Source organism: Bos taurus, chromosome 8, assembly GCF_002263795.3.
Source record: "Bos taurus isolate L1 Dominette 01449 registration number 42190680 breed Hereford chromosome 8, ARS-UCD2.0, whole genome shotgun sequence".
Lineage (NCBI taxonomy): Eukaryota > Metazoa > Chordata > Mammalia > Artiodactyla > Bovidae > Bos > Bos taurus.
In genome coordinates, this window is record NC_037335.1 from 45,607,700 (window position 1) to 45,634,444 (window position 26,745).

Genomic DNA, 26,745 nt, shown 5'->3' on the forward strand with positions numbered 1-26,745 from the left:
AACTGCAAAAAAAAATGGCAGATATCCTCTAACTCTGCTGCTGCATTCAGATGTACCTTGTATCTTACATTTTGGTAGATGGAAATGTCTTAATTACAGATTCCTCAGTCTGCCTTGTACTTCGGTTACCTAAACACTCTCCCTGACTCCCTCACAAGACTGCAGGTTTCTCAGGGTCAAGGACGTGGTTGATTTTTATCTGCTAAGAGGCCTTGTCACAGGGATCTTGCATAGGGACAGTTTGCTTTTTGAGCCAGATTCATATCTAGAAAAACCACAACTCCAAATCTTCCCCCCAGTTTTGGCAAATAAACCTGCACATTATTTGTAATTTAAGAAAACTGCAATTCTTCAGACTCCAAGTGTAAAGCCAGTATCACTATTAAATGTCAGCCCACAGTTGGTGCTACGTGAGTGACAGACACCACATAATTGACGGACAGACCAGGAATTAAAGCCTGCTTTGAAATGGAAACCCAAACATCAGGGGTAGAGCTGGCTCAGAGCAAAAGCACCTCAAACACAGGGCCACAGGGGGGTCCTGAGAGGAAGGCCTCCCTGGCACCCATCGGGTCAAATAAACAATGCAGGCAGAGGAAGGAGAGGGCCTAGCTGGGGTCCCTGAGGGAGGGAGGCAGGCAGAAGGAATCAGAGAAAGAAAGGAGGACGCTCTTCTGTATGTAGGTGAGAGCACCAAGCCAGGAATTACTCCAGTTTGTGGTGAGGATATCACTAAATGGATTTCTAAATAAATCCACAGAGCATCCCTTCCCCCTTCCTTCCTGGATGGACGTGGCTAGAAAATCGGTAGCCTCATTCTGCTTGCTCTGTATCTCTCTAGAGGTGGCCCAGAGTAACTCATTCCTGAAAGGCCAGCCTCTTTACGAAGAAGCGTGCAGCACCTTCCTCAGAGGAGGGAGTGCATGCGGGCACCCCAGTGCAGGCTTCCCTGGACCACCCGAGTTCATCTGGAGACCCGCTCTCGGCCCCTTGGCTCCCCGTGCACGTGGTGAAGTCTCTGTGCACCATCCCCACAGTAACTTTCTTGGGGGAAAGGAAATAAACCACGGGTTCTGAACGCGGCCTTCTCCACTTATAATTTGAAAAAGTGGCAGGCTGGGTGTAAAGGCAAACAATCTGACAGGCATTTAAATGGATGTAAAAGGAACACGAGGCAGAAAATATTTAATGATAGGCAACATTCCCTTCAGATGCAAGAAGCACATTGTGAAATGATACTTATACATGAAATGCGACTGTTTAATCTCACCACTCTATAATGAATTCCTCACACTAGAGCAATTTGCTGTAAAAATAAATATACATTTTCCAGCTGCTTACTCTGCTCTAGGCAGGTCTAAAATGGATTTATAATCAGAGAGCCTGTCTTGCCTGTTCTGATTGACAAAGCCTTCTAATTTTTTGTTCAAATGATTTGTGGAACTTCTGGATACTAATCCTTTTTGAAGATTCAAAAGTAAACTTTCTGGTTTCTCATCAGGGAGCTGGACTTTAAAAATGGAAAAGAACACTCTCAGAAACCACTGGGGAAATCAGAAAGTATACCGTGCAGAGGACTTGGTGCTTGGAGGGGTCTGGCATGGGGATGCTGGAGTCTGGGGTCTTTCCCCAGACCTGCCCTACATTTGGGTCTGTGCCTGCTGTCCCCTTAAGGTCACTGAACACACACATGTGTCTCAGGGCAGCAGACAGACAGACTCTAGCTGTGGGAGTCAAGGACGACCCATCAGGAAGTCAATAAACAGAAACCAGGAAAAACTCATCTCAAAGCAACATGCAATGCTTGGTCTCAGGGTTCCTCAGTACTCTTTCGGGAGTGGATTATTGCTTTGTTCTGGAGGATTCACCTGAATGGACCCGGGTAGTGTGCCTTGACAGGGAAGGGTGCTCTAGCAATCTGGAGGAGATAAATCTTTGTCACGTGGCTCTATCTTGGACCTAACAGGGTGGCAAAGATCTCTGGTTCTAGCCTCTCATGCCAATAAAAATGTCCCAGGCGACATGACAACAACCAAAAGCACTGCCTCTTTTCCAAATACCCCCTTTACTGGTGGTCCCTGTCTATCAGAGAACCATCCAGGGTCTCTGCACTCCCACTCACCCAGGGAGAGCTAACGGTACCATTATTAACCCTGGAAACTAAGCGCTGGGTCAAGAATTCAGCTAAGTTACTCCATGGTATTACTGCCTCAGCATCCATTCTGTTTGGCTAAGCAGCCTGCCTGAACCTTAAATTGACATTATTCCCTTCATGCACGCAAATGCTGTGGAAAGCAGCCTGCAGAGTCACATGCGCATGTCAGCTCCTAAAGGGACCCCACCCCCACTCATCAGCCCTTGTCTCCCCCAGCTGCCCAGGGCCTTCGCCAAGGCGCCCCTAGCTAATACCTCCATTGAGCTCACCAAGACCCCATTTTGGTTTGCACTGACCAATCTGGCCTTCATCTGGAAACCTCAAAGCATTCTACCCATGGACTCCAGTGAAGGCATGGGCCCAGGTCCTGCCTGACCTCCCCACATGGCCTCTCTAGGTGTGCAGGTGCTTCCTCCAGGACTGCTGAGTCTTAAACTTCTCCATCTCAATTTCTCTTGTAGTCTTCTGCTCACCTGGGGGTTTACTTAACAAATGCTGATGTAACAAAATTATAATCATATCTGGTAACTGTGGGGACATGAGGAGTCAGAACTCTGTCCCTAAAGATTGTGCTTTTCAAGTTCTCCTGTATGAGATAAGGCAGGACAGTCCCTGAAAAGCAGCTTGTTCCCAGGGAGTTTTGTGCATTCTTGAACTCTGCACCTGGGAGATCCTAAATTAACATGGAAAACACTGTGGGGACATCTCCAGGTATTGATGTCACCTCTTTAGGCTCAGGGAGAGCGTAAAAGGAGATCAAGCAAGCTCTGATAGACAGCTCAACAGAAACCTGAGATTCTACCAGCAGCATTATTGTGTCTGAAAGACCCAGAAGGTAGGAGGGTCGGTCTGATACACTGTCAGGAAGTGGTCTAGTTGGGAGTCACAGGGTAAGATGCACCTCTGGAGGTAGGGGTGGGACTTGATATAGTTGTAAATTACTCTCTGGATCATACATCCTAAAGCCTCAGTAGTAGCAGTAGTAGAAATAGTAGTAGTAGTATTGGTCGCTCAGTCGTATCTGACTCTACAATGCCATGGACTGCAGCCCACAAGGCTCCTCTGTCCGTGGAATTCTCTAGGCAAGAATACTGGAGTGGGTTGCCATTCACTTCTCCAGGCAATCTTCCTGACCCAGGGATCGAACCTGGGTCTCCTGCAATTGCAGGCATATTCTTTACCACCTAAGCCACTAGGGAAGCCAATAAATTGTCAATAATGCTATCAAAAGTTGCAGCATGGGCTTCCTGTGCAGTGATGGGTAATGAAGGGCAGGGCCAGCGCTGACCCTGTCGACTATTCAGGACATAGCAGAGCCTGGGCAAATTCGTGAGACGAGCATCAGCCCTGGAGGAGGTGGGGGAGTGGGGGTAGAAGGACGTGAAGTACCACCCCTGCTCCGTGTGACCTCCATGACCTCCGTGGTTGCTGCTCTCTCCTCCCTCAGGCTTCCAGGCAGTGTCTCACCTCACAAGGGCTCCCCACACTCCTGTGGCCTTTTGATCCAGACACCCCTCTCTCCTCCTCCGGCACCCCCTTGTATACTTGCTGGCTTAATTCACTTCTCATGTGTGCTGCTGAACTTGAGTGTAAGGATCTCACCTTATAAATCACTATTTTTCCTCCCTCCCAGGACCCTGCACAGCCTTGCACACGTAAATGCTCAACAAATATTCTTTCCCTTGATGAAGAAAGTTAAGGACTCTTGCTTCTTGTTCCACACTGCCATACAAAGCCCAGGATGAAGCCTGGGCATGTGTGAGAGAGAAGACATGTAAAGGGAACAGTCCCTTGAGAAGGGTGTTGATTCTGACCAATGGAAACTTGACAGAACCCAATCTGGCAAGTCCTAAGCTATTTCAACTCACTCGAAGTCCCCAGCTCTGATTTCAGTGGTGATGAAATGCCTGTGGCTCTAGCTGAAAACAGCCTCAGGGGTTCTAGGTGCTGGCAGCACCTGAATGACACGATGGCACCATCAGGGTCCCTGTCACCACTGGCTTGTCCACGGTTCTAGGGGCACTAGCGTCATGGCGGGTATTCTAGAGGCTGCATTTCCATGGGGTCAGGCCAGTTCAAACCAGTTCAAGCTAGTTTGGCTGGTTCAAACTAGCTGTGAATGACTTAAACTAGACAAAAGTGGTTTCAGGGATCAAAGAAGCTCGCTCCTTTTAAATCTTGACAATACAGATGCAAACAGGTTATGACTGGTTTGAACCGAGTTAGCCTTGCACTGACTTGGTTCAGATTAGCCAGAGTAGATCTGATCAAATGCTTTCTTTTAGGTGAAGCAAGCCAGTTCAGCTGACTGTGGCTCAGATCATGAACTCCTTATGGCTAAATTCAGACTTAAATTGAAGAAAGTAGGGAAAACCTCTAGACCATTCATGTATGACCTAAAACAAATCCCTTACGATTATACAGTGGAAGTGACAAGTAGATTCAAGGGATTAGATCTGATAGAGTGCCTGAAAAACTATGGACAGAGGTTTGTAACACTGTACAGGAGGCGGTGATCAAAATCATCCCCAAGCAAAAGAAATGCAAAAGGCAAAATGGTTGTCTGAGGAGGTCTTACAAATGGCTGAGTGAAGAAGAGAAGTGAAAGGCAAAGGAGAAAAGGAAAGATATCCATCTGAATGCAGAGTTCCAAAGAATAGAAAGGAGAGATAAGAAAGCCTTCCTCAGTGATCAATGCAAAGAAATAGAGGAAAACAACAGAATGGGAAAGACCAGAGATCTCTTCAAGAAAATTAGAGATACCAAGGGAACATTTCATGCAAAGATGGGCACAATAAGGACAGAAATGGTATGGACCTAACAGAAGCAGAAGATATTAAGAAGAGGTGGCAAAAATACACAGAAGAACTATACAAAAAAGATCTTCATGACCCAGAAAATCACGATGGTGTGATCATTCACCTAGAGCCAGACATCCTGGAGTGTGAAGTCAAGTGGGCCTTAGGAAGCATCATTATGAAGAAATTTAGTGGAGGTGATGGAATTCCAGCTAAGCTATTTCAAGTCCTAAAAGATGATGCTGTGAAAGTACAGGACTCAATATGCCAACAAATTGGGAAAACTCAGCAGTGGCCACAGGACTGGAAAAGGTCAGTTTTCATTCTAATCCCAAAGAAAGGCAATGCTGAAGAATGTTCAAACTACCGCACAATTACACTCATCTCACACACTAGCAAAGTAATGCTCAAAATTCTCCAAGCCAGGTTTTAACAGCACATATACTGAGAACTTACAGATGTTTTAAGCTGGATTTAGAAAAGGTAGAAGAACAAGAGATCAAATTGTCAACATCCACTGGATCATAGAAAAAGCAAGAGAATTCTAGAAAAGCATCTACTTTCTGCTTTATCGATTATATCAAAGCCTTTGACTGTGTAGATCACAACAAACTGTAGAAAATTCTGAAAGAGATGGGACTACCAGACCCCCTGACCTGCCTCCTGAAAAATCTGTATGCACGTCAAGAAGGAACAGTTAGAACCAGACTAAATGGAACAATGGACTGGTTCAAAATTGGGAAAGGAGTACGTCAAGGCTGTATATCATCACCCCACTTATTTAACTTACATGCAGAGTACATCAAGCCAAATGTTCGGCTGGATGAAACACAAGCTGGAATCAAAACTGCTGGGAGGAATATCAATAACCTCATATATGCAAATGACACCACCCTTCTGGCAGAAAGCGAAGAAGAACTAAAAAGTCTCTTGGTGAAAGTGAAAGAGGAGATTGAAAAAAGTTGGCTTAAAACTCAACATTCAAAAAACGAAGATCATGGCATCTGGTCCCATCACTTCACAGCAAAGAGATGGGGAAACAGTGGAAAAGGTGGATAGACTTTATTTTCTTGAGCTCCAAAATCACTGCAGGTGGTGACTGCAGACATGAAATTAAAAGACACTTGCTCCTTGGAAGAAAAGCTATGACCGATCTAGACAGCATACTAAAAAGCAGAGACATTACTTTGCCGACAAAGGTCCATCTAGTCAAAGCTATGGTTTTTCCAGTAGTCATGTATGGATGTGAGAATTGGACCAGAAAGAAAGCTGAGTGCTGAAGAATTGATGCTTTTGAACTGTGGTATTGGAGAAGGCTCTTGAGAGTCCCTTGAACTGCAAGGAGATCAAACCAGTCAATCCTAAAGGAAATCAGTCCTAAATATTCATTAGAAGGACTGAAGCTGAAGCTCCAATACTTTGGTCACCTGATGTGAAGAACTGACTCACTGGTAAAGACCCTGATGCTTGGAAAGACTGAAGGCAGGAGAAGAAGGGGATGACAGAGGATGAGATGGTTGGATGGCATCACTGACTCAATGGACATGAGTTTGAGCAAGCTCTGGGAGTTGGTGATGGACAGGGAGGCCTGGTGTGTGGCAGTCCATGGGGTTGCAAAGAGTTGGACACGACTGAACGACTGAACTGAAGCCAGTTCAATCTAGCTTGAACAGGATCGACAGGTTCGAAAGCAATGACACCTAGTTTGAACCACTCTGTAGCATGAATGTTCAAGGCACTGATCTCTGTCAGCAGAAATGCAGTGATACAGGGCTCACATATTGGAAAGATAATATTTAAAATGCTGTCCTTTCTCATCTTTCCACCTTTCCAAAGCTTATCATCATATGTACTTCTTCCTCAAGGCTGGCCATTAAGAACAATCAAATTATAATGCATTTATGCATCAAGACTCCAACACACTTTGCAAATCATTTTTCTGTTGAGAACTTTGGCAGGTACAGGTATAAGCCCTGCCTGTCATGTCACCTCAGTCCACTCCACTAAACTTGGGACATGTGGTGTGGGGTGACCACTATGGACGGCTCAGCTGCCCACACTGGCCCACCACCCCCCCTCAGAGCACAGGGCACCCCCTCACCTTGATCCTGCTTACTGCTTCCTGGGCCTGCATCATTCGCACGTTTTTGGAGGGAGTTTTGTCTGAGAGCAGCTGGGTGGAGCCAAGGTAATTAGCAGCAAAAATGATTCCATCAATCAAGTCCTCAGGGTCACAAGGTCCAGGAACTGTAACACACAGACCATGGTGATGAGTGAGGCCACGTGTGCCCCCCATCACGCCCCCTCCCCTCTGCTACACGCCTCCAACACAGGTGGTCAGCTCCCGACACCCCTGAGCAGGTGCATCTACCTGAGAGTCTAAGGCATCTCTCTGATCTCCCTTCACTATGCCCTCATTTTCAAACAGAAGGGCAAATTCTTCCTTAGAGGAATCTACTTCACCCAGACCATTTACTATGAGAAACAATGTGAATATTTATTTAAACATAAAATATAAAATTCATTGCTAAATGATGCTGTTTTTTGGGAGAAGGAACACTATACCATCACGTCTGGCTCTCCTGGGTCTAGTCAGCTTCTGTCACACAGTGGGTATCAAATAAATGTTTGCTGGACAAATGGTTAGATGAGCAGAAGGCCATCTTGTTAGACAGCCTCATCATCCAGTAGTTCCTTTGCTTGCCACTGACTCATATCACCTACCCCCTCCATTTTATCCATAATGGGGGAAATAAATATTATAAATCAGAAAAATGAGTATTTGCTGCAGAATGTCTGGATTCCCCAAAGAGCCTCTAACCTGAAGTCTGTAAGAGAGGTAACATGACCCCAGAGTCATGGTCTCGTGCTAATAACCTTGTTGACTTACCTGCTATAATGTGCCCGGCCTGGATCCACATACATACCAATTCCAAGGAAATTTGGAATTTTCTGTTCTCATTCACCAGCCTTTCAAATCAAACCTTTAATTTTAAATAATTAACATGGAGGCATCTGATTCTAACCATTGCTGTTGTTTAGTTGCTCAGTTGTGTCTGACTCTTTTGCGATCCCCATGGACTGTAGTCCATCAGGCTCCTCTGACTATGGGATTTCCCAGGCAAGAATACCGGAGTGGACTGCCATATCCTTCTCCAGGGGATCTTTCTGATCCAGGGACAGAACCCATGTCTCCTGCACTGGCAGGCAGGGTCTTTACCACTGAGTCACCTGGGAAGTTTGATTCTAATCATGATCACCTATAAACCCCACTGGAAATTAAAACGTGTTGGGACTAATACATAACTTTACAACAGATGTGAAAAGAAAGGCATTTTAATTCTGCAGTGAAAACATATGTATTTTCTTTGGCTTGAATGCCATATTTGGAAAGACTAAAATATACTTTTTAACCCACTGTTAAAAACTCAGGCTCTTAGACAACTCAAAATGGAAACAATTTGCCTTTTCCTCTTGAAGAGCTAATCTAGAATGATTTTTATTTTTATCCTTACACATCAAGCTCATCTTGAGTTTAAACAGCTGGTTCCCACGATAAGCTACTTCTCAGGGTACAGACAACGTAATCTATTTGTTTTCCTAAAACCACGGCGCTGGTGGAAAAAAAGAAATTAACTGTTTTAGGAAAGGTCTTCACAAAGCATCTGTGTAAAAGTTAAATCAGGAAACCTGTTAAGTTTTCTGATTCTCAATCTTTCTGAGAAAGGTTTCTGGACAAACACAGAGGGATACAGCCAAACCTGCCTCTATCACATGCCAGTCATTTGTGTGCTTCTTGAAAGACACATGCTTCCTACCCTGAAGGTTTTACAGATATGAGCAGAATTCAGGTTATTTACAATGTATAACTTTAGTTATACAGCAGGGAAGCACTGTTAAAGTAAAATAATACATGGACAAGTTTGGATCTATACTATGTCTTGTAAAAAGTAAAATATCATCATAAATCCCAGTGATGGATTTATAATGTTACATAAATGTAATCATTTTTGACAACCAAGAGAAAAAAAGACCTCATCCAGAACAGCAACTTTTAAAAGACTTCCATTTATTTTGTGAAAATAATGAATGTTAAAAGAAAAAAAAATGAAACATCTTTTTCCTCTTTGGGATTTCTTTTCTCTATGGGATTTCCACTATCATATATTCATCGGTGGGTTTAGCTCTCTTTACTGAAAAGGGTCCCTTTTCAACCACAGTTAAGTATGAATACGTAGATGTGTTTAAGAGTAATTCAGGTGATATTTAAGCAACCATATAAATGTCAAGAAGCTGAGAGAGAGAAATATTGGACCTAAACAAATACATATTTGAGATACAATTTTATGTCAATTATTTTCTAGGGAAATTGACTAGAATCAAATGTCACTGTATTACACTCACAAAAAATAATCCTAATTTCATTTTACACTTAGTGCTAGTGTAACTTTTTTAAAGTTAAAAAAATTAAAGTTATATTTCTCCTAAGTCAAAGAATTGCAGACTTTCCTTTTCAGTGATGCCTTTGTGTTGCTCTATGGGTGAACAAGCACACACATTATATCTTCACATTCATGTTGATGCTGAGCTTGGAAATCTCGAAGAATATTTTCTAAATTCCTGAAAACTCCCCCAAGTGCTCTTCTGGAGTTCTGGGTCTTTGCAAAAACAATGCATATAATTTCCAGGTTACTCAAGAAAGAAACGACCTTGTCCTGGGCTTCAGGCCAAAGGGTTCAAAGGAAGGTTTATGAATTCAGGTAATTTATCCTCGGGCAGTGGAACAGACATAGAACCTGAAGGTCAGACACAATGTCTGGGTATCCTATGGCCCCTAGAAAACCCTCCTTCAAGGATATGATAATGCCCCTGCTCCCTCAGATCATCTGCCATCCTCCCTGGTAGAGGATCAGTAGTCGTGCCATCTGTGTGGTCCAACCTCAAGCTGCGGTGCCTAGTCTGCACAACCACGTGGCTGTTCTGCATAGATTATCAATCCCATGGAGAACGGTGAAGTTAAGACTGCTGGTTCACAGCCTGTCTCTGCGACTCTCACTGCAGGATCTTGGGAAGGCTGCTCACCCTCGCTCTATGCCTTAGTTCTCATGCATAACACGGGGATAATGATAAAATCCACTTCACAAGATCAATCTGAGGATTCAATTAGTTATCAGTACCTGGCAGAGTAAGAGAGCTTGATAAGTGTTACTATTATTAGCTCACCCAAGCAAGAGACAGGAATTACTGGGAATTTTTTTTTTTTTTTTTAAACTTCCCCCTTAGTTAAACACTGTTTCTAATTGAATGGTTCCTGATGAATGCAAGAGGTATACTGGATTGGAGATGAGGAGACATGGGTTTTGAATCCAATATGGCCAGTTCTAGGCTAAGCAAAACCCCCCAGCACCCCTCAGCCTCACCGTCTCCTGGACAGAATCAGCAAGGACAGGGAGGAGGGTCTTTGAGAGGTTCATGGCTATTGCTGTTTTAGTCTAAGATTCTAAGACTGAATAAGTGACTTTGTGGCCTTTCTTTCCCACTAGTATCTTACAGCCCAGTTCTTCCAATACCCAAAATGCTAAAAGATTCATGAATGACTCAGTGTTTAGTATTTCCTTTTCAGCTCTTACCTTCAACGTAGGTTGGGAATGAAGCCAAGCTTTTTCTTGACTGTAAATAAGACAAAAAGTTTCAAAAAGGACAAAGCATCATTAAAAATTCATTAACACAACCATCCATGCAAAATGAAAAATGAATACATCACCAATGGCAGATATTAACAGATGTCAACCACTTTTGGCTACAGAAAATGAAGTGTGAATAAATATATGCATTTATTATTAAAAGTTACCTGAAGCCCAGAACCATCCATTCATATTTTAGATAATCTAAAAACCCTACATTCCATAATCAGAGAAATGTTTGTTATCTTAAAAAATAATCCACGGACCAAAATTCATAATTAGCAGTAACAATAAAGGCTCCATTTATATTTGTAAGAATCTAGGTGTGTGAGAAACTGTTGATTAGTAAAAGCACCAATAATACAATTATATGTTAAAATTAAGAATTCCCTTTGAGAATTTTATTCCACTTTAGGTCTTTGCAGGGCAAATTTTGTTTGTACTTTAGGTCTGATCTCTCACTGTGCTAAAAATGGTTGCTAGGGTTTTTTATCTCTTCCTTTCATCTCTTACTGGTGTATTTTAGTTTAAAAATTCCATTACATAAGTCATTATTATGTGTTACCATGTATTGTATATTATTCTTAAAATAAGAGCCCAATAAACAAGAAGTTTAAGAAGCAGTTAAAAAATCTGTCACAATAATGATTTATGTAATGGCATTTTTTATATTAAGTAAAACCCCATAGCAAAGGTTAGTCTCCCAACAGCATCCTTGAAGTGGATATAATCAGTTAGAAGGTTTATAGAACCTGACTGGATGACAGTTTAAACGCCAGCTCTCAGAGGACCAACACTTAACCCTTGGTTCCTTTCACAAGCAAATGTCCCAGAGATAACTCTCAGTGGAGTAAGAGTCAGTAATTCATTTCTACTTCAACCAGTAACAGAATTTGCAGCTGACAGTCTGGGGCAGGATGATGTGAGCATTGTAGGAGAGTCGAGAGCTAGTGTAGAAGAGTCCCTAAAATGGGCAAAATCAGAGTCTGCATGGCCAAGGGTTATCTTCAGAAAGCCTAAGGATTTCCACTGCTAAGAATCTACCAGGTGTCAGGTGATGATTTCAGAACAAGACCATCTAGTAAAACATAGCTGCTCAGTAGGGTGACTTGAATTGATGGAATACTCTGGGGTGCCTAGTGGACTGACAGAGGGAAGGGCCCTGTGTGATGGCTGGGATATCATGGGGAACACCTTGATACAGTTTATACAGTGCTGCTCTTCATTTGGAAGATGGGAATGGTAAAGGGATGATAAATTAAATTTGCATAATATTAAAAAAAAAAACAGTAATGTTAGCTGTTATGTGAAAAACTGGAGGGAGTAAAAGAAACAATTTTAAGACTTTAAACTCAACCCAGGACAAGGACAAGAATTCAACACTAATCACACAATACACAATGCAGGGTAATCTCAGTAAACGTGCTGGAGATGTGCTCACTGGGATGAAAAAGCTCCTCATACCAAAGGCGGGTTTCTGGTTTCAGAAAAGAATCACCTTTCGGGACACTAAGGACACAGTTCACCAGGAATGAAAAGTCACTGGCTGCTAGAGCATCTACGGAAAAATGCACACCTAGTGAACGTCAGATTACGTGGACAGGAGAAAAAGGGAACTCCAAGTTCAAAAATGCTTTACATTAATTTTACTTTCTATTTACTCAAACGAGAAGACAGGCCCAGTTGAGTGCCTGCTGGCTTAAACTCTGTTGCTTTAAAGAAAAAAAAATCTATAATTTCATGGTATGCAGATGAAAGCTAGCTTCTTCACAAGGGCCTAAGACTTTTAGATTATTATTCCCCAACCATTTCCCTCTCCTTGCCCTCAGCATTTAGGGGCAATAAGGGCTTTACTTCATCTAATCAAAATAGTTTAACTTCCAGGTACAACTAAGAAGCCAATTTATATTTTCTTGGACTATTCGCATACTTTTCTGAATGCTAATCTCAAGGACAGTGCTCAGATTTGAGCAGAAGCTACAAGAATCGCATTAGTCTACAGCTCTAAAAGCTGCCATTTTCTTTAGAGTCACAATGCAGGGCATTTGGTTCATTCGTGTATTCTCTATTCATGAGCTCATGACTGGCTTTCTTTAGTCTCCAGGGTAGTAAACTTTTTTTTTTTTTTAAGAGTTTTGTGAAATGAAAGAATCTCTACTTATTGCACACAAAGAGGATTTTCATCATTATTTCTAAAGATATGCAGAAACATGTGCCAAGTCCTGTAGGAACTGGGAAACTAACAAATTTGCCTTGCTTATTATATCTGATGAATAATCAAATGCTGAATATTCAGATGTCTGATGAGCCCTTTGTTTTCTTACATGTGGACAGAAATGAACATTAGTTGATCCTTAACAATCAAGAATTAACAGAGACACATTCAAGAAGATAAAGGCCAAATCTTTGGGATGTTTAAGAGGTCACACAAACCGTGTGTAGAGCCTGGAGGCCTGAACATTGAAATAATAACACACAAGCTACCTGTCCATACACTGTATGTCCTGTAAGTACTCTTTACCCCAGGGACAACAGATTGTGATGTTAAGAGCCTGGGCTCTCCAGAATTCTGGATTTTAAACCTGGCCCTACTACTTGTGACATCTGGGATGCAAGGTAAGTTACTTAACCTCTCAGCTTCCTCCATTAATAATTGAAGACAATAATTCCTACCTCATAGAAGTCATTTAATGCTTAAATGAGATACTATGTGATTTGCCTGGCCTGGTGCCTGAATGCATAAACGCTCAAGAAATGGTAACTCTCATTACTGTTATCATCACTGTGGCTTTTCTTCTTGCCATTTGTGCTCACCTATTCATGTGCTATGAATAAAATATAAGGGGTGCAGGGCCAGAAGAAACCGTAACCCCATTACTCCTGTTCCCGAGGCCTGATCAAGACCAGAGAAGGACAAAACATATTTCAAATCTAAATTCTAATATTGGTGTCATTTCTGAGACTGTCTCCCTGTGTTTGTTTGCTTTAATATGAATAGATTAATAAAAAATACTTCTCCCCTGCATGAATATTTAATGGCAAACGGATGTGTATTCAATGATACATCAAGGGTAAATTTTAACTAAGACTCCTTTTTAGAAGTGATCGCCACTCAGGTTAAAATGGAGATCACTTTCTCCACTGAATTTAACTTTCTTTATCAGCAAAAAGGAAGGAAAATTAGATAATCATTCATTATGTGGTTTATCTCTTTCATGAACATCCCCAGTGCTGATTAGGCATTATCTATATTTCGAGCGAGCTGAGCCCACGCATAAGATGATCGTGCAGGTCAGTATTGACCTGATGCTACTTCATACACAGGTGGGAGGAGCAGTTAGCCAGGAGTAAAAGGACAATGGGTGCTGAAGAAGGCAATGTTTCCCCCTCAGGGAAAAACACCTGCCCTTTTCTAGCCTCAGAAACCTTAGTAGGAGCCAGCAGCATCTTCTCTCTTAAATATTCTCTGCCAGAGCAGAGCATGGCCTCCATCAGTAGGGTGACCATAGGATTGGCTGTTCAAAGAGACACTTTACAGTTGCACTTCCCAGCAGCCCCTAGCCACACACAGTTATTTAATTAAAATGCAATAAAATGAAAAATTCAGTTTCTCAGTGCCACTGGCCGCATCTCCAGGGCTAGCAAGGCACACACGGCTGGTGTGTGTCTACCAAACAAGACAGTCCAGAAGCAGAACATTCCCGGCATCACAGGGAGTCCTCTTGGACAGCACTGCTTTAGAGTGAGAAGGGGTGCTCACCCGGTGTGCTGCTTGGACAACAAGTATGAACAAGAACTACCCCAGATAAACAGGACAAGCAGTCGCCCTGTTGTCAAAAAGCTATTTTACTTGGGCCTGAAATAAATGAGTATTTAAGAAACCAGCCCACTTCCCAAACCACATAGCAACTGTAATGCCATGGCATCGAGGCTCATAACCTCACTGCTCAACCGTTTTTGATGTTTCACATTCAACAGTATTTTCTGCAATCAAGGAAATGTTCTGTCAACTCTGCTTCCAGTACAATAGCTACTAGTCACATGTGGCTACTGAGCACCTGACATGTGGCTAGTGTGCTCGAGGAAGTGACCTTTTTCAACTTATTTATGAATTAAAATAGACACCAGTGGCTAGTGGCTATCGAACGGGATGGCACAGCTTTAATCACTGAAGTCCGTGCTGGAGAGATGAGGATTGTTCTCCCTACAGTAATCTGGGTCAGCAGCTCTATGGGAGGCTGGGTAAAGCATAAACCAGAATTGAAATAAAACATAATGGACTGATGGCTTTTGAGACAAAATGGTATCCTACCTCTTTATTTGTGGAGGCTTCCGCGGGGTCACCAGGATGAAGGGGTGTGCTCAAAGACTCTGCACCCAGGGGTGAGGAACTGCCCGGAGATGGGGACTGGAAAACAGACAGCAAAGCAAAACAGTGAGAACTGCACAGGGAACGCCGGGGTGAACCACCTGGCCTTAGGGACCTGGGGAGACAGGAGAGAGCTGTACACGACTGAAGAACATTTCAGCAGTGAGAAAACTTCCTGGAACGGAGTGCCAACGGTACCTAGAAGGCTTGGATTTGTCAAGCTTTCTTTAAATTCCTGCCCTGTTTTCAGAGGCCCTTACAGTTCCCCTTCTCCCTCATCCACCACCTCAGGCCAAGTGTTGAAACACAGCAAGAGCTGACGACCGAACTTAAAGCACAGATGAATAAAGCTAATAGTGATACTCAAGTGGTTTCTGTTTTTAAAACATTTTTCTTATTGAAGGATACAAAGACTTTGGATGCTAAATGTCTTAAAAAATCACCTGCCTAAGATGACCTAAGTGAAAAAGTAAAAATTAAAGCATAAATTTTTAAAGAGGCAGCTGGGACTGGTTTTGATGAATGGAAACTGAACCAGTTGTAAAATATTTTGTCTGATTTAATCCAGCAGCCACGGAAAACAGAGATATTTCAGCATTCAAACAACATTACCTTGGTGACTCTTAGAAGAGTTAAACTCTTTGTTAAGCAATATGTTTAAAGATAAGGCTTATCACTTAAAATGAACAAACTACAATAAAAGATACAACATGGCTAAATCTCAAGAATATTAAGAAAAGGTTAAAGGCACAGAAAACCAAAACCACAGTTTGATTCCTTCAAAAACAAGGAAAATGAAATAATTTATTAAATAAGGAGAAGGAAGAAGGGTATAGGCTTGAGGAAGAGAAGAAAGGAGCCTTCAAAATTACTGGCAATTTTCCATTTGTCAAATTAGGTGATGAGAACACTGTTTTATTTGTTATAATAAACACAGCTTTTTTTAAATCTATTTTTAATTGGAGGATAATTGCTTCACAGCATTGTGTTCCTTTCTTCCATAGCACAACATGAATCAGCCCTAAGTATACATACGTTCCCCTCCCTCTTGAACCTCCCCCTCCCACCCCCTACCCCACCCCACCCCACCCCTCTAGGTTGTCACGGAGCACCAGGTTGAGCTCCCTGTGTCACACAGCAACTTCCCAGTAGCTATCTATTTTACCTATGGTAATGGATATGCTTCAATGCTACTTTCTCAATGTGTCCCACCCTCTCCTTTCTCCACTTAAAAAAACACTTTTAAATACTCATTGATGTACTTAATAATAAAAGAGAAAGAAAAAGAAAAAGACTTAGAAAAGGTTTGGAAAGCAGGGGTTCCATCAGGCATGTTACTGCCCCCAGGTGATGGGCTCAGGCTCCCTCTGCGGGCCCTGCTTGAATGGATCTGAAGCTCCAGGCCAGTGAAGGTGCTTAAAACTCTCCTCAGCTGATCCCTGAAGATTTCTGTATGCTCCCAAAATCTGGGGGATGAAGAAAATCTTCAGGTGAGCCACAGGGATGCTTAAGAATTCTGTAGCCATGGTCCTCTGAGAGCAAGAACACACCGCTTCACAGCTTGTTTGATGGAAGGCATAAAACCTAGTCCAGGTAAAGATCTATTCTCTGAGGAAGTATAGGGCTATGAGTGAGGAGAGGTACATGCTGGGCAATGAAAGCAAAATCACACGAGCAGTAGCTTGAGCCTGCTCCTGATCTCTACAGACCAAGCCCCAGGGGAAGCGGGGGTACAGAGACATCAGGAATGTATCTCTGCTTGGGGAAGGTGAACGTTCCATGGAGTGTGGTGCAGAGGAGGGGAGGGGGCATGTTCATACATGGCAGGGGGGTCAGCAAGCACTGGGTGAAATCATAAAAACAATACATTCTTTCCAAAAAGTCTCAGTTACAGGAAATACCCAATGAACTGAAGGATGATGTGGTGAGACATAGAGTTACGCGCACAGACATGGTGCTGTCTCGACCTGCTGCTGCGAGGCCTGGATGTGTTTCCTATGAGCTGATGTACCTGATTCTGAGCAGAGAGGTGAGGACCAGCGAGCCTCTTCATCACTCACGTGCAGAAATCAGCTGCTCCATAGTTAAGCCAAGAGGATACACATCAGGGTGACGTGAGGTACAAAGTACCTGAGCCCCTCAGTCTCTGGATGCAAGAAAGGTACCCTGTGTGCCTCTGAAAAGAACACACAGAACTTTTCATTTGGCACCCCAGAGAGGTGGTGGGGACTTGCTGAGTTAGCTCTATGTCTGGCCTACTCAAAATTAATGGAGTAAAGTTTTCATGAGAATTTAATGCCTTTAAATTTTCCTAGTTTTTCAAATATGAAGCACTTCTTAGATATTTATGTCTATTTTTCCCCAAGTAATTTTCTCTGTCACAAAGATTTTAAAGGTCTAATCCCTGGGGAAGCTAGCGCAGCTGCTTTTTCTTTAATTGCTTTGTTTGAGAGCCAATGTATCACTTTCATTTAAAAAAAAAAATGCTCCCAAAGTATCCCACAGTGCCTATTTCTCTAATTAGCTTCTGTTGCAAAGCTTCTAAAAACGGAGGCTTTGCAGTGCTGTGAGCACCGGGTCATCTCTGGATGATGTGAGAAGACAGGTTATCTGCAGAGCAGGCTGGGGTACAGGAGAGGCAGGTCCGACCCCACAATAAGGCTTGGTGACCAGCGCCAGTCACCCACCACGGGACCCCCGGGAAGAGGTACACATGTGACTCTGGTGCGCATGTCTCGCCGAGGCTCTCACGGGACCCACACCAGGCCTGATTAGAAGCCACTTCCCGTCCCTAGCCTTCCACATGCACATGAGGTCCCTTGAGCTTCCTTCTATTTGCACAAGCAATTACTGACCTCCACCTAGAGCCTTCTCCCTTGTTCTCTCCTTCTAAAGCGCTCATCTTGTTGAAGCCTTCTCAGACTCTGTTTAAGCTACTATTCTCCCCTGATGGCAGGTCCCAGGTTTGCTAATTATCTGTTTCTCTGTGTGCCTCCCCTTTCCCAAGAACTCTTTAGCAAAGCTCTTGTCTTCGTCTTGGTGATCCGAGTGCCTCGCCTTGGGCACTCGTGAACAGCAGGGATTCACTCACTAAATGTTTACTGAATAAATGATGTCAATGTGGTTTTCAGCCTTACCATGTTTTCCAAGTTGTGCCAAAAGCAGTCAATAACTACTTTCTTGTATTATTTTTAGAGGTCAGTGATAAGCCTCCTTCTGTTATGGGACCCCTACACTGCTACATCTGCATTTTGAACTGGAAAACTAGAGAAATGGCTTTGCCTGTGAAGACTCTGACCTTAGCTCCAGCAAAGTCCCTTTAAAGCACAAAACTGTCCCCAAGAGATTACCCTACCTGGAAGCCTACTACCCACTACACCACTGCTGACAAAGTCAAGATGCAAAAACACCTTCAGAGCAGACACAGACTCCATGGAGCCCAAACCAAGATGTTAATGTCAATTCATCTCAAATGTCTGCTTTAAAAGCCCTTTGCCCCTCACCCCAACTTCTGCCTCTTCATATGCTGAAGAGCAGAGAGAAAACCAGAAATTGGAAAATAGTTTTTACTTTCAAAGAATGTATTGGAGGCAAAATTTCGCAAAAGTAAAAACTATCATTACATATTTCTGTCTGGAGTCTCATGCTTTCTGGGTTACTGGATGGATATTCAATTTCAGGCAAATGAGACCAAGGGTGGGAAGCAAAGGTGGGCTTGGAGATTGACAAAGGCAAGTGCCTGGGTCTCTAGGAAGGCACTGTTCAAAGATGACTTGACAACTCCCTGCTCTGGAATTACAGGAGGTCTCCTTAAGCTCAACCATTTGTTTTCTGTAGATTATGTTCTAGCTGATTCACCACAGCTCTGGGGTGGTAAAAGCAGAGCTCCCAGTCTTCAGACTTAGGCTCTTTAATGCCAGGACAAGAGATAGATAATCCTGTCCTTAGGTCCGAGGATGCAACAGCATCTGGAGGGAAAGCCAATCAGTCATTTTCATTCACTGGACATCTCCTAGGGGCACATAAACTGTTGATGGTTGGGGGTGAGACAGACAAACAGTTCATGGCACTTTCAGGCTATGCTTGCAGGGGTGAAAAGCAGTGCATGATTAATTATTACTTATTTATTCCTCCAGTAGATATTTCAGTGCCTCCTTGTGTTCCTAGCACTGGACCCAGAAACAAAGAGGCAAGAGATGCTGTGGTTGTTCCATCCACCCCTTTCCAGGTAGGAGGAGGAAACGTATGAAGTCAGCGCCACGGCAGGGGGTGGAGACACGCATTCATACACGGAGACACAGAGTTGGGAGGGCCCACTTCTGCAGGAGGGAAGGAGTGTGTACCAGCAGCGCTACTGCACTGGGAAGGCACTGCTTCAGCTGAGCCCTGAAAACTGGATGGTCTTCATGCAGCAGGATGGGATTGGGAAGAGGGAGGGAACTAGAAACAGAGGCAGGGAGGGAAGCACAGCTCTGCAGGGAGGGGAGAAATAGGCTGAACAGCAGGGCTGGGACCAGTCACTGGAGCCCCACTTGGTGACAGACTGTGCCTACTCTCTGCCCAGAGGCTATTTTCTTTATAAGTCACTGGCCTGTTGTCCTCATTGGAGAAGCACAGTCTAGGCACTTTATTAACTATTTCCTGAATTGAACTGGAAGATCTAAAGGACTGAGGGGTTGAGTTACCACTTTGGTCTTCCCTTTCCCCTAATCCTCTTTCATCCTTGGATATCTGCAAAAAGAACACATTATCACCCAGAAAAGCTGACGGAATGACACTGAGAACACCCCAAGGCTATGGGTAAAGAACCCCTGGCTCTCTCCAAATGGACAGTGCTGTTTTCAGAAAAGCCTAAGGACTGAGGCAGCGCTGAGAGCAAGGCTGTGATGTGGAGAGGTGTACGGGGATGGTGAGAGACTTCAGGAGGAATTCTAGTCAAAAGACAAAAAAGTAAGTTTGACCTGGGTCATTCACTCACTTATCTAATGCGGAAGTGCTGATAAGTGTCTGGAGAAGCCCAGGTCCCTGCCTGTGCCCAAGGAGCTCCCGGTCTGGCAGGGCAGACAGACCCATGAACACATGCAAGATGTCCTCTGTAAGGAATGTCATCGAGGCCCTGAGAAAGCAAGTCACCTTAACATAAAAACCACCACTGAGGAGCCAACTACTTGCAGGGTTAGTGTCTGTCTTCACAGTCTTCCCTCTCAAACATTAGCATCTGTCTGGTCCACATCTTTGTCAGCTGATCTCTGTTGACTGCTGGGACCATCTGGTGTTTCCAGACAAAACCAAACCAGAACAAAACAGCAACTGCACTGCAGGGCAGAAGTGCAAATACTGCAAAAATAAAGAGAAAGCAGAATCTCAAAACTGAAGGTGGTAAAACTGGAGAACTGCTCAAACCCACTATGAGCCATCAAAAAGTTGGCAGAGTTACACCAGTTAACAATTAAAAAGAGAAAAAAGGAAGGATACTGATGTTCAGTTCAGTTCAGTCACTCAGTTGTGTCCGACTCTTTGTGACCCCAAGGACTGTAGCATGCCAGGCCTCCCTGTCCATTGCCAATAATGATGTTAGAGGTGCTTCAAAAAAAAGCATGACTGGAACATCTGATAATAGAGGTCCTTGGGAAAACAGTCTTTAAATATTTTTGCTGAAATAGTCCTTTCTCTGATTGAAAGGACTGTTTCTGCTCATGCTGCAAGAGTCATGTGTGAACTGAAGGCAGTTGTTCTAGTGTATGATTCAATGACTTTTTTCTGAGAAAAATTATGACTCTTTAAGTCAATACTTCTTCTCTTAGCTCATACAACTCAATAACAGAAACAAACAACCCAGTAAAAAAAAAAAAAGTGGGCAGAACTAAGTAGACATTTCTCAAAAAAATTCATATAAATGGCCAATAAGCACATGAAAAGATGCTCATTACCATGAATTATTAGAGAAATGAAAATAAAACTACAGTGAGGTATCACCTCACACTAAGAGCGATGCTGGAGAGGGTGTGGTGAAAAGGAAACCCTCCCATACTGTTGTTGGGAGTGTAAATCGGTGCAGTCACCATGGAAAACAGTATGGAGGTTCCGTAAAAACTAAAAATAGAGTATGATCCAGCAATCCCACTCTGGGCATACATCCAAACAAAACTATATTTAAAAAGATAAGTGTACCCCTATGTTCAGAGAGGATGAGATGTTTGGATGGCATCACTGACTTGATGGACATGAGTTTGAGCAAGCTCCAGGAGTCGGTGATGGACAGGGAAGCTTGGCGTGCTACAGTCCATGGGGTCACAAAGAGCTGGACATGGCTGAGTGACTGAACTGAACTGACCCGTATGTTCAGAGCAGCACTATTCACAGTAGCCATGACATGGAAACAACCTAAATGTCCGTCAGCAAAAGGATGGATAAAGAAGATGTAGTACATATAGCCAATGGAATTCTACTCTGCCACAAATAAGAATGAAATAATGCCATCTGCAGTAACATGGATGGACTGAGACCATACTGAGAGAAGTCAGAGAGAGAAAGACAAATACTATTGGAATCTAAAATATGACATAAATGAACTTATCTGTGAAACAGAGACAGACTCACAGACAGAATAGACTTATGGTTGCCAAGACGGAGGGAGGAAGGAGGAGGGAGGGACAGATTGGGAGTCTGGGGTTAGCAGAAGCCAACTATTACATATTATATATAGGGTAGATAAACAACAAGGTCCTACCAGGGACAGGGAACTACATTCAATATCCTGTAATAAGCCATAATGGAGAACAATATGAAAAATAACATATATATGTATAACAATCACTTTTCAGCATAGCAGAAATTAATACAACATTGTAAATCAACTATACTTCAATGAGATAAATTGAAAAAATACTTCTCTAAGAGTTCATATATAGATGAAGTTATAATTGACATGTTGATCAAAAAATAAACTAAGCTTATGTTTGTAATTTTTAGTACTGTTTTTCAAGGTAAAGTGAAGTGAAGTGAAGTCACTCAGTCGTGTCCGACTCTTTGTGACCCTGTGGACTGTAACCTATCAGGCTCCTCTGTCCAAGGGATTCTCTAGGCAAGAATACTGGAGTGGGTTGTTTCAAGGTAAAGTTCTAATCAAATCCCTTTCTCCCCATACTTCTTTGAAATCTTGGCATTTGTTGTAAGTGAATTAATTTTAAGTAGACCTTTGAAGGTACACTGACACAAGAATCCTTTGGGACACTCCTGCTGTCTCCCCTGGTTGGTTAAAATATGACATGACAGCAGCCATAGCAGACATGAGCAGGTGGGAGGAAAGACCATTGGATCAGAGAAGGCTTCCAGTGAAGACACAAGTATTCTGTGCCACAGAGCCCAGGACTTGGAAGGCCCTGAGAAAGGCTCCTGGTTGGCGGGAAGTTTAAAAAAAAAGTCAATGAATTCCTAAGACACTGGTCAAGTTTTCAAAGCTACCATGTTCTGGCTTTCCAATATTAGAGTCCATTTTCAAAAGCATAGGTGATTATAGGGAACACAAGTTACATTTCTCCTTTGAAAATACTGACGTTTTAATTTTCTCTTGTGGCAGAACAAGTAAGATTGCAACTCAGGTTTCAGGATACTGAAAGGGCTAAGCACTCAAACAACAGCATCTGGCAGACCTGCACTGCATGTGAATCCTGGCTTCACCACTCACCGCGAGGTTCCCAACCTCTCTGACTCTTTTGAGAATGACATGAGGGTTGGGAATGACATGAGGATTAATCGGTAACAATGCACACAGAATCAGCTCAGTGCCTGGGCATGAACAAAGCACTTAACCAATATTTGAGAATCTTTTAAGATTACAATAATAACAAAAATTACTTTGCCCTTATGGGAGAGTGTTCACAAGGACAATGCATACCCATGGGGATATTTTCTTCATCTCATCTTGCTTCATTCCTTATTAACATTTTATTCATGAATAAAATTAAAAAGCACACAGAAGGCTCTATAAAAACCATACGACAAAGATTTTAAATTACTTTATAAGCCCCAAGACTCTCACTGGTATAATGGCAAGAATAACTCATTATTGGCTATGGCTAGGGGGTACACACCATGACTGTATGAAGTTTCTGGCATGTTCACTATCTCCCATTCAAGACAGCATGTTGGAATATGAAGATTGAGGATGATGCTATTACGGTGATTGATTTACAAAAGAGAACCACGTTCATGTTCATTGTTCTAGGGTTAAATGATGACAGCTCACATATGACCATGACACACTCCACTGTTTAGGACACCTGGTAAAAGATCCCAGCTGGCTCCAGCCAAGTCTGATGAATCCCAATACACAAAGATCCACTTCTTCAAAGGGGACTCAGTGACAAAAATTTCACTGCAACCAAGGGTAGGAGAAATAATTCTTTAAAATTACAGTTTCACCAAGCCTATGAATTATTTAGCAACTTCAACTATATGGAGAAACTCACAGAGCCTGAAAATAAGGTTGTTTTTTTTTGTTTTTTTTTTTAAAGTTACAGCTGACATATAACATGTAACCCAAACACTAAGAACTCATGAACATTCTTCACCAGTGTTATAGTTAATGTCCCTCTCAAACATATATATTAAAACCCCAACCTGTCCCCCTCCCCGCAGCAGAATGAAATGAGGAGGTGGGGCCTCTGGGAGGTGATTAGTCATGAGGATGGAGCCCTTGTGAACAGGATTAGTGCCCTTATAAGAGGCACAAGATAACTTGGTTCCTCTTCACCTTCCACCCCAACACAGCAAGAAGATGGCCATCTACAAGCCAGGAAGAGAACACTCACCAGAAACTGACCATCCTTGTACCCTCATCTCAGACCTCCTAGGCTCCAAAACTGTGAGAAATAAATTCCTGTTGCTTAAGCCACCAGGTCTATGCTATCTTGTTACATCAGGCAAAACTGAGTAAGACATTGAGACCTCTCATGAAGCACCTATTTACTCTCATTATTTTAAATACAATTTTAACAAGCTATGTGCAGAGTACATCATGAGAAATGCTGGACTGGAAGAAACACAAGCTGGAATCAAGATTGCCGGGAGAAATATCAATAACTTCAGATATGCAGATGACACCACCCTTATGGCAGAAAGTGAAGAGGAACTAAAAAGCCTCTTGATGAAAGTGAAAGTGGAGAGTGAAAAAGTTGGCTTAAAGCTCAACATTCAGAAAATAAAGATTGTGGCATCTGGTCCCATCACTTCATAGGAAATAGATGGGGAAACAGTGGAAACACTGTCAGACTTTATTTTTTGGGGCTCCAAAATCACTGCAGATGGTGACTGCAGCCATGAAATTAAAAGACGCTTACTCCTTGGAAGGAAAGTTATGATCAACCTAGATAGCATATTCAAAAGCAGAGACATTACTTTGCCAACAAAGGTCTGTCTAGTCAAGGCTATGGTTTTTCCTGTGGTCATATATGGATGTGAGAGTTGGACTGTGAAGAATTGATGCTTTTGAACTGGGGTGTTGGAGAAGACTCTTGAGAGTCCCTTGGACTGCAAGGAGATCCAACCAGCCCATTCTGAAGGAGATCAGCCCTGGGATTTCTTTGGAAGGACTGATGCTGAAGCTGAAACTCCAATACTTTGGCCACCTCATGCGAAAAGTTGACTCATTGGAAAAGCTCTGATGCTGGGAGGGATTGGGGGCAGGAGGAGAAGGGGACGACAGAGGATGAGATGGCTGGATGGCATCACTGACTCGATGGACGTAGGTCTGAGTGAACTCCGGGAGTTGGTGATGGACAGGGAGGCCTGGCGTGCTGCAATTCATGGGGTCGCAGAGAGTCGGACATGACTGAGCGACTGAACTGAACTGAACTGAGGAATTCATTCCTCAATTCAAAAACTTTAGAGGTTCCTTTTTGCTTAAAGAATAAATCCTAGACTCTTTTACCTTGGCACTTAAGGCATCCAAGGTTTGACCTTAATTTTTTTTTACCATTTTCCACCCTTCCAGTTCTTATTGTCTGTGATCAAGCCACTGAACTTTCTGTTCCCTGTGAGTTTCTGCTGTGAACCTTTGTTTATGTTCTTGTCTGAACTCCACATGTTCAGAACCCTGCAAAGGCCCACTTCAAATACTAGTTCTTTCATGAAGTCTTTCCAGTTCTCTTAGGCAAAATGAATCCCTCTCCTATGGGAATTGCTTGTATTTTATCTGTGACATTCTTATGGTGCATTACTTTCTCCATTATATTTCATAAAATTATAATACTATTAGATAATATTTTAGTTACAGTATTTAATAATCACTTTGAAGGCAGAATTTATGATTAACTTACATTTTCTTCTTCAAGTGCTTAATCAGGATTCCCCATAAAAAAATACAAAAGGAGTTCCAGAAAAGTGTTAAATATATGGAAGGATGCATGGGCACCAATTCTTTAATATCAGAGGAAAAAGGAAACACAAAAAAGAAAAAGGTTTACATACAAAGTATGTTCTGGACACACTCAGCATTGCATTCATGTGCTCATATGGAAGTTTGTGGGCACATGTAGCTCAGAGTTCTTGTCACTATTTTTATTTTATTGATTTATAGTGTTGTGCTAATTTCTGCTGTACAGTGGTGATTTCGTTATACATATATATACATTCTTTTTCATGTTCTTTTTCATTACAGTTTATCACAGAATATTGAATATACATTGATTGCCTGGTGGCTTAGATGGTAAAGAATCTGCCTGCAATATAGGAGACCCAGAAAAGGTCAGTTTTCATTCCAATCCCAAAGAAGTGCAATGCCCAAGAATGCTCAAACTACCGCACAGTTGTGCTCATTTCACATGCCAGCAAGGTAATTAATGCTCAAAATCCTTCAAGCTAGGCTCCAGCAGTATTTGAACTAAGAAATTCCAGGTGTACTAGATGGATTTAGAAAAGGTAAAGGAACCAGAGATCAAATTGCCAACATCCATTGGATCATAGATAAAACAAAGGAATACCAGAAAAACATCTGCTTCATATACTACACTACAGCCTTTGACTGTGTGGATCACAACAAACTGTGGAAAACTCTTAAAGAGATGGGAGTACCAGACCATCTTATCTGCCTCCTGAGAAACCTATATGCAGGTCAAGAAGCAACAGTCAGAACTGGACATGGAACAACGGACTAGTTCAAAACCGGGAAAGGAGTACGTCAAGGCTATATATTGTCACGCTGCTTATTTAACATGTATGCAGAGTACATCATGGGAAATGCCAGGCTGGATGACTCTAAGCTGGAATCATGATTGCTGGGAAAAATATCAACAATCTCAGATATGCAGATGATACCACTCTAATGGCAGAAAGTGAAGAGGAACTAAAGAGCCTCCTGAAGAGGGTGAAAGAGGAAAGTAGAAAACCTGGCTTAAAACTCAATATTCAGAAAACTAAGATCATGGCACCTGGTCCCTTCACTTCATTGCAAATAGAAAAGTGGAAGCAGTGACAGATTTCATTTTTGTTTTTGATCAGTCACGCAGTCATATCCAACTTTTTGTGACCCCCATGGACTGCAGCATGCCAGGCTTCCCTATCCTTCACTATTTCCCAGAGTTTGCTAAAACTTATGTCCACTGAGTCAATGATTTCATCCAACCATCTCATTCTTTGTCACCCGTTTCTCCTCCTGCCCTCAATCTTTCCCAGCATCAGGGTCTTTTCCAATGAGTCAGCTCTTCGCATCAGGTGGCCAAAGTACTGGAGCTTCAGCAT

General features: G+C 42.6%; 1 protein-coding gene and 1 long non-coding RNA gene across 6 annotated transcripts in view; one reads left to right on the forward strand and one right to left on the reverse strand.

Annotated features, from left to right (window-relative positions):
• Positions 1 to 26,745, reverse strand: part of APBA1 (amyloid beta precursor protein binding family A member 1) — a 237,291-nt gene that overhangs the window by 31,074 nt on the left and 179,472 nt on the right. For all 5 annotated transcript variants that reach the window (XM_005210013.5, XM_005210012.5, NM_001205814.2 and 2 more), the window contains 3 exons: positions 14,950 to 15,045; positions 10,584 to 10,623; positions 7,055 to 7,200 (listed from right to left, as the gene is read on the reverse strand). In XM_005210013.5, coding sequence (XP_005210070.1) covers positions 7,055 to 7,200; positions 10,584 to 10,623; positions 14,950 to 15,045 — 282 coding nt within the window. The remainder of the gene's footprint in view (positions 1 to 7,054; positions 7,201 to 10,583; positions 10,624 to 14,949; positions 15,046 to 26,745) is intronic.
• On the forward strand, positions 16,801 to 18,632 carry LOC132345956 (uncharacterized). Its single transcript, XR_009495577.1, has 2 exons — positions 16,801 to 17,035; positions 18,202 to 18,632. It is a non-coding gene; the product is annotated as an uncharacterized lncRNA (long non-coding RNA).